The following is an 8,434-nucleotide window of genomic DNA, read 5'->3' as shown; positions in this document are numbered from 1 at the left end:
CCTCCTCCCTCTTCCCTCTCACCTCTTCCTCTCCCTCTTTCGGCTGCGCTCTCTCTCTCTCTCTCTCTCTCTCTCTGCTCTCTCTCTCTCCTCTCTCTCTTCTCTGTCTCTCCCTTCCATCTCCTATCTCCCTCTCCTTCTCCCTTTCTCATCTCCCTTTCCCTCTCCCCCCCCCCCTCTCTCTCTTCTCTCTAGCCCCGCGTCTCTCAACATCTCTCTCTCTCCACTTCGCCTCCCAGTCTTCGTCCTGCTTCATCTCGGCGGTAGGCAGGGGTCAATCCCACTGTGTATGAGGAAGGAGAGGTAGCACAGACCGCACCAGGGGCAGAGTGGCGTTTATGGGCAGCAGCGGCAGTTCAGCAGCCAGTCAGCAGCAGCAGCAGCAGCCAGCAGTAGCAGCCGCAGCAGTCAGCAGCGCAGCAGCAGCAGCAGTAGCCAGCAGCAGCAGCTAGCAGCAGGCAGCAGTCAAGCAGCAGCTAGCAGCAGTCAGCAGTAGCAGCAGCAGCAGCCAGCGCGCAGCAGCAGCAGCAGCAGCAGCCAGCCAGACAGCAGCGCCAGAGCAGCAGCCAGTCAGCAGCCCAGCAGCAGCAGTCAGCTGCAGCGCAGCAGTCAGCCCAGCAGCTTTAGCAGCAGCAGCAGCAGCAGCCAGCAGCGCAGTCAGCAGCCCAAGCAGCAGCCAGCAGCAGCAGCAGCAACAACAATGACAACACCACTGCTGGTTGCTACTAACGGTGATGTTAATAGCTCGCCCACACCACCGTGTTGTACGTCGAGGGTAGTTGATGAGTTATGCTAAGACGTCTGCTGGTGTGTACGTTGCGTGCGTGTGTCTGTTGCGTGCGTGTGTTCAGGCTGTCAGCGTGTGCGTGTGTGTGCGCGTTTCGTGCGTGTGCGTGCGTGTGTGAGGCTGTCAGGTAGTGTGACAGCTCTGTGTGCCACGTGCGTGTGTGTGGCGTGCGTTGTGTGAGGGCTGTGCAGCGTGTGTGTTGCACGTGCGGCGCAGGTGCCACCCGTCCTACGTCGGTGTGCGCCGTGTGTGTGCACGTGCGTGTGTGTAGCGTGTCGGTGTTGCCGTTTGCGTTGTGTCAAGCCGTCAGCGTGGGCGTCGTGTGTGCGTGGTGCGTTCGTGTCGGAGGCTGTCATGCGTGCTGGGTTGTGCACGTGCGTGTGGATAGTGCGTGCGGTGTCAGGCCGTCAAGCGTTGTGCTCAACCCCGTGGTGTGTGTCGTGTGCGTTGTGTGAGGCTGCTCAGCCGTGTGTGCAGTGCACGTGGGTGTGCATTTGTGCGGTTGCGCATGTGTCAGGCCGTCAGCGTAGTGCTTGTGTTCAACCCCGATTGTGTTGCGTGCGTGTGTTGAGGCTGTCAGCGTTGTCGTGGTGCCACGCTGCTGTGTGTGTGGCGTGCGTGGTCAGACGGTCGTCGGCGTTCGCGTGTGTGCGTGTGTTTGCTGTGTCGTGCGTGGTGAGCGCTGTCAGCGTGTTGCTGTGCGTGCGTGTGGTGCTGTCAGGTTCGTCGGCTTGTCGTGCGCGTGTCTTGTGCGCCGTGGTGTGTGTGGTTGTGTGTCAGCGTGTGCGCATGGCTTGTGGTATTTACTTTAACTGTGTCGTGAATACACGGCGGTGTGACAGGTGGTTGAGCATGATAATGCTGTGATTACATAGTATCATCGTAACCGCCTACGTAGCGATATCAACACTAGTCCGAGCCAATTTTAATCGGATTGCCAGCAAGCAGATATGTAGCCATCAATGTATAGGTGGTTGGTGCTGCTGCTGCTGCCTGGCCTGCTGGTGCTGGCCTGCTGATTGCTTGCTTGGTGGTGGTGTGGGTGCCTGCTTGCCTGCTGCTTCTGGGTGGTAGGTGGTGGTGGTGCTTGCTGCTGCTGCTGCTCGCGTGGCTGGTTCGGTGCTGCTGCTGCCTGCTGTGGTGGCTGGTTGGTTGTGTGCTGCTGCTTGCTACTGGTGGTGGTGGTGGTTGCTGCTGCTGCTGCCTGCTGGGTGGCTGTGGTGGTGTGTGTGTGCTGCTGCTGCCTTTGCTGTTGCCTGCCTGCTGCTGTTTGGTTGCTGCTGCTGCTGCTGCTGGCTGCTGCTGCTGCTGCCCTGCTGGTGCTGTGCTGCTGCTGCTTGCTGGTCGGTGCGTGGTGGTTTGCTGCTGCTGCCTGCTGCTGGGGTGGCGGTGGTCGCTGATGTTTGGTGTTGGTACTAGGGAAACCGTGCCTCGAAACTAGGCCGTTGCGTTTCTGTGCGCACATGTCACATGTCACATGTCACATGTCACAATGTCGTATTAACGTGAGGCGTGATGAGACAGAGTGCTTCATGAAGTCCTTTAGCATGCAGCTTCTTTGTTCATTTTGCTCTCGCTTCACGCGTGCCTGGAGTTCTTGACTAACCCCGTGCGTTGCCGATGCCCTACGCTTCCTCGCTCGCTGCGTTCACCCCCCATCCTACTGATGCCCTCGACACTGGCAGCCACCAACACCTACCCAGTCTTACACATGCCTCAACCGCCGTCTCACCTTCGCCCTTCACCCTCATCTAACCTGTCCGGTTGTGCGTAAGTCGTTTGCGCCCGTAGACGGCCACCTTAAAAATTGCTTGTTTCCCCTTTACCCAACTCGCCTCTCAGGCGTTACCAGTGAGTAGGTAGTCGTGAAAATATTTTTTCATGTTGTTTTGACAGATAGCTGTGTATGTATATTGTATATTCTGTTTGGTGTATATGTTTTTTGCCCAGAACAAATTTAGATTTTTTTTTTCCTTTTTCGGCCCCGCCTCGTTCCCGTGCCGCGCCGCGCTCACGCTGCACCGCGCGCGCCACGCTAGCGTCGACGCCGGCTACTGCGCCGCGTGCGGCACGCACTTCCTAACGCGCACCGAACTCGAGACGCACAAGCTGTCTCACCTGCCGACGGAGAGCGTCGGCGACGACGACGACGACGACGACAAGGCCGGCTTCATGGCGATGCTGAACCTGCGCGGCGCTGCCACGAGAACGAGAGAAAGGGGAAGAAAGTCCGTCGTTTCCGCGGCGACGCGGCATCAGCAGCGGCGTCTCTTGCCAGCCATCAAGGAGGAGCCGCCGGCAGATGCCGCCGCCGCCGCCGCCGCTGTGCAGGCAGTGCCAGCGCGAAGCCACTGCCTGAAGCTGATTGGCCTGAACGAGGATGGCGGCGGTGACCTCGCGGACATTGCGAGCATCCTGCGCCTTGCCGCCGCGCCGCCGTCGTTACCCGATCACCACCAGCAGGACCCCTGCATTAGCTCGTCAACGTCGCCCGCAAAGACGGACGCGCGTCACGCTCGCGCGGCCGCTGACGAGAACGGCAACGTCGTCGCTGACAGCCCGACGGCGCGGGAGGCTGGCGCAGAGGATGCGGGCGTTGCTCGCGGCAACGGGATGCTGCACTGCGGGCAGTGCCGCGCGCCGTTCAGCAACGCGCGCGCGCTGAAGGTGCACTCGCGCGCGCATCTCGGCCTCGCGCCGTACTGCTGCGACGTGTGCAGCTACCAGACGATCGACCGCAGCACTCTGCTGCGCCACCTGCGCAGCCACAACGGCGAGCGGCCGTTCCGCTGCCAGCTCTGCGGATACGCGTTCACGACGAAGGCGAACTGCGACCGGCACGTGCGCAACAAGCACGTCAAGAACGCCGCGCGGTTGGACGCCCACGTCAAGACGTCGCCGCCGACTCCGCAGGTGTGCGTCACCGACACCGTCTGCCTCTACTGCGACACCGACTTCAAGTCTGCGCGTGCACTTCAGCGCCACCTGCGCACGCACCACGCGAAGCAGCGCAACGTGTTCCGGCCGTTCCGCTGCCGCGTGTGCGCGCTCGGCTTCTCGACGCGAAACAACTGCGTGCGCCACGTGATCGGGCATCACCACGAGATCGACCGCTCCCTCGCGAAGTCCGCCGTGCTTATCCAGACAGCGAGCGTCGAGACGATGCCACCGCTGCGGCCGACGGCAGCGTCCGCTCAGCAGGGGGCGCCGGCCGAGAACAGGGATGCGAGCGACGGCGACGACGATGACGACGACGACGACGACGACGACGACGACGACGGTTGCCTCGTCATCGACATGAATGCCCGCGACGGAGGCAGTCGCCGCGACGACGACGATGACAACGCGAAGCGTGCCGCAGACGATAAGAGAGCGTCGGAGTCACCGATCGATCTGTCGGTGAAGCGGCAGCAGCAGGAGCGGCACGAGCGCGACGCAGCCGCTGCCGACATCCGACCCACCGACCTTCGCGACCTTCGACCCCCCAAGCTTGCACCGGCAGATCTTCGACCGGTTGACTTTCGCGACCTACAACCTGATGCCCTGCGACCTGCCATCGAGGCGAACCTCCGCGACATGGCCACCTGGCTCGCGAACAACGTACCGCCGCCGCCGCTCGCAACGACGCAGCTGCACCTCAAGGTGGAGCCACCAGACGCCGGCGCGCCGCCTCCGCCTCCGGACCTCGACCAGCTCGTGTCGGCAAGCCTCGCGCAGCTGGACGGCTGCTACGACCGCAGCATGCACAAGTGGGTGTGCCCGCAGTGCGGCGACATGTTCAACGGCGCCGCGAAGCTGAAGGTGCACCACGTGACGGCGCACCGCGCCGCCGCCGCCGCCGGCCGCCGCCCCTACCGCTGCTACCTGTGCCCGACGACGTTCATCAGCCAGGCGAGTCTGACGACGCACCTGCAGGGCTACCACCAGGTGAAGAAGAGCGCCGCGTCGATGGCGGCCGCCGCGGGGGCAGGAGGAGGCAACGTAGCGTTGGTGAAGGCGTTGGCGCCGCCAACCTTCTCCCCGCCCGCGGCGTTCGTCTCGCCGCCGCTGTCCGCCTCCGCCGGCTTCCCCGCGGCGCCGGGCATCTTCCCGTCGTTGGCGCGGCTGTCACCGCTCGCGTACGGATTGCTGCATACTATCAAGCCCGAGCTTGCGGACGCCGTGCCGCCGCTGTTCTCCCCCGTTGCCGCTGCGCAGCCTCCGTCCACGCCGCTGACAAGCCCAAGCAGTGAGCAGCCGAGTGCGTCCGCCGCCCCGGCGATGATGACGGACGCCCCGCTTACGCAGCTGCAGATCGACGTCGGGCCGCCGGACGGAAATTACCGCGGCGACCGCGCGGCAGCGACCGATTCGTCGTCGGAGCGCGGCAGCTTCACGAGCGGCGACTCGGAGCTCGCCGACGTCAGTCGCATGATGCTCGTTACCGATAGCAACCGCTTCCAGCAGTACCTCGAGCCGACGGCTGCGAGCGGCAGCGGCTCGACAGGCAGCCCCGGCAGTGGCGGCGGCGGCGACGCGCGCCCGGACACGACGCGGCCAAGCCCGACGGGCGACGAGCGCGTGCGCAAGGGCCGCAGCTCGTACTCGCTGACGCCGCACAAGTACAACTGCCCGCACTGCAGTCGCCGCTTCCCCTGGGAGAGCTCGTTGCAGCGGCACATCCTCACGCACACGGGCCAGAAGCCGTACAAGTGCCCGAAGTGCGCCGTGTCGTTCTCGACCAAGTCGAATCGCGTGCGCCACCTGTCGCGCAAGCACGGCTCGACGCCGGCGGCGGCGGTGCCGCTGCCACCGCGCAACTCGGCCTTCCTCTGCCGGCTCTGCAAGAACGGCTACTCGTCGATGGGCAACCTGCGGCGGCACTGCCAGCTGAAGCACGGCGAGCACGACCTCGCGACCCTGCTCGCGCACGTGATGGGCCAGCAGGGCGACGGCGGGGGCGGCTCGAACAGCTTCTCCGTTCTTGACGTCACGAAGATCCGTGCGAACATGGACCGCTCGCTGGAGGTCCTCCACCACCTCGGCGACATCTCGGACGACGACGACGATGAGGGCGGGGAGGAGGCAGAGGAGGAGGAGGAGGAGGAGGAAGGGGAGGAGCCGGGCGACAGCGATACGGCGTACTACTGCCGCCACTGCGACGACGTGTTCGCGTCGATGCACGAGCTCGTGGTGCACTCGGGCGAACGCCACGGAGACGCATCGCCCGGCGTGCCGGCGTACCGCTGCCACGTGTGCGATGACAATGGCCGCGCGTTCACGCAGCGCGACGCCTGCCTCGCGCACATCCGCGAGCGCCATCCGGACGAGTTCGCCGAGGTGACACCGGGAGGCGCCGGCGACAGCGACGCGACGAGCCCGGACTATAGCGAGCGGCACTTCCTGTGCGCGTTCTGCCCGAAGCGGTTCTGGTCGTCGCAGGACTGGCGGCGCCACCTGCGCACGCACTCGGGCGAGCGGCCGTACCAGTGCCGCGTCTGCCGCCGCCGCTTCTCGCTGAAGCACAGCATGATGCGCCACCTGAAGATCCACCTCGACGAGGCGGCGGCGGCGGCGGCGGCGGCGGGAGAGGGCGCGGATGTAGGTGGCGCTGCCGACGCCATGCACGTCGACGACGGTGAGGCGGAGGAGGCGGAGGAGGCGGAGTCACCGGGCGAGGATGTGGGCGGCGGCTCGCTGGACATGATCCAGAACTTGCTGGGATTGGAGGACGCCTCAATGATTGACAAGATGCTAGAAAGTGCAGACAAGGCTGCGGAGATGCTGGGCGTGACAACATAGGCCCCGCCCACCTGCCCCGCCCATCTGCCCCACCCCTGCCCCTGTACATAGAGATGTCACTTCCTACAGAGTGTTGCACGATCTTCCATGCAAATGTGTCTGACTCTGGCTGTGGTTTCGCGAGCGAGCAGGATTGTGCGGTTGACCGACCGCGCGGAGTGACCGTTCGCGAGAACACGCAACCACTGCTGCTGCCCGCGTGATTATACGTGCGGGCGCATGCACGCATGGGGACAGGTAGGCCGTGCTTGCCCCTAGGCGGCTGTTGGCTGTGTTGTCCTGCGTGCTCGCGATCGTGCGGGGTGAGTAGCCCTGCCTGCAGGGATGCACCAGCTCATCGTTCGTTACTTACGCATGCAGGGATGCTGCGGTCGTCGGCTCGCAGGTGCGTCGCTCGTTAGCGGCGGCCCGCAGCAATGCAAAATCGGATCGTTCACCCCGCCGCGTCGTCGTCGTCTGAGCGTGAGCAGGAATGCGTCTGCACCGCAGGCGGGTGAGGATGACTAACGCGGCGAGCGATCGCGACGAACAATGCAGCGGTGCGGCGGCGCATGCGATTACGAGGTCGCGCCTCGGCGAACGTCGTGACCTCTGACCTCCGCTCCGTGGCGACGCAACGAGACTGCGTCCCATCTTTGCGACTGTGCGGCAGCATTCGCGACGCGTCATCGTGTGAGGTGTGAGGATGAAGATGCTGACGAACTGAACCCCGCACGAGAATCACAACATTCCATGCGACGAAGATTCCTGAGTGGTCCAAGGTCATGAGGAATCGACGTCCAGTAGGCATCGGGGTTTGCGACCTCACCGCTGGCACCCCAACGCTACTACGAAATCTGGGACCAGGTTAAGGATGTAGGCGGCAGCAGCGTGCCGTCGTCATGTCTGCACTAGTTATTATGTTTTATAATGTGTTATTATGCATTATGCGTTTATCGTGTGATTTAGATAGCATTTCGGCATGTGGTGTACATATACGCGTCGTGTAGGGGGGAGGCCTGGACTGTGCTAGACTGCTACCACTGTCAGGCAGGTGAGAGATGTGGGCCAGTGAACTCTGCACTGTATCGCGCGTCAGAGAGAACGGTTTCGCTCTGCCGGCTGGCTCCCAACACGCATGCATGTCATGCAGTCACACGAGACGGTGAGGCATTTGTGATGCCATTCTGAGGCAGCATAGAGACCGCAATAATGCCAAATTAAGGTGGGGTTGAGACGCATGCCTCATTCGATGCCACATTGGGGCAAGGAATGACCTAGTCTCCATATCTCTCTTTAGAGGGAATTGAGATAAGGACGAGGTGGAATCAAGATATGGTTCGATAACCATAATGGGTTTATACTGATCGCCCACTGATTACAATAATGTGTACGATGTGTGCAATAAGGCAAATTTACGATGTAAGCTAAGTTTATGACATAAGGCAAGTTAATCATATGAAGCAAGTTAATCATATAGAACAAGTTACCTATATGAAGCAAGTTTGCCTATGTATAGCAAGGTTTGGATAGACCCCTCTGTTAAAGGGCTTCACACGTGATAGGCCTATCTGCATGCCGGGGTGTGATAAGCATGCCCCCTTGGATTGTTGCCCGGTCATTCAGGCTAGATGTATTTATAAGGGTTTTTCACCCGCACACGCCACATTGTCAACTTTCCGTCAGGTTGTTACTAAGTGGCGATTGCAGACCTCCCCTATCACCACACTTATTGGCTAGAGCTGGCTGTCGGTCATCGATCTCACGCTGATAAGTCGATTCTACCACGGGTGTTCCCTGATTTAGTTAGCTGCGAGGTTTTGAAAAATTCAAGGTGGCGTGTAATATACCGATGCTTCAAGGCAGAGTGTAATATACCGATGCTTC

The 8,434-nt window shown here is 62.0% G+C and overlaps 1 protein-coding gene across 1 annotated transcript; it reads left to right on the top strand.

Moving 5' to 3' along the window:
• Positions 1–5,535: 5,535 nt before the first annotated feature.
• Positions 5,536–8,428, top strand: LOC106811371 (ras-responsive element-binding protein 1-like). Its single transcript, XM_014814958.1, has one exon. The coding sequence runs from the start codon at positions 5,630–5,632 to the stop codon at positions 6,566–6,568; it is 939 nt and encodes a 312-aa protein (XP_014670444.1). The 5' UTR covers positions 5,536–5,629; the 3' UTR covers positions 6,569–8,428.
• Positions 8,429–8,434: the final 6 nt, after the last annotated feature.

Source organism: Priapulus caudatus, unplaced genomic scaffold (assembly GCF_000485595.1).
Source record: "Priapulus caudatus unplaced genomic scaffold, Priapulus_caudatus-5.0.1 Scaffold532, whole genome shotgun sequence".
NCBI classification, from domain to species: Eukaryota; Metazoa; Priapulida; class Priapulimorpha; order Priapulimorphida; family Priapulidae; genus Priapulus; species Priapulus caudatus.
This window is presented reverse-complemented; position numbering and strand designations above follow the sequence as displayed.

Coding starts and splice junctions, on each gene's coding strand:
- LOC106811371 (XM_014814958.1), top strand. CDS start 5,630: ATGGGCAACCTGCGGCGGCACTGCCAGCTGAAGCACGGCGAGCACGAC.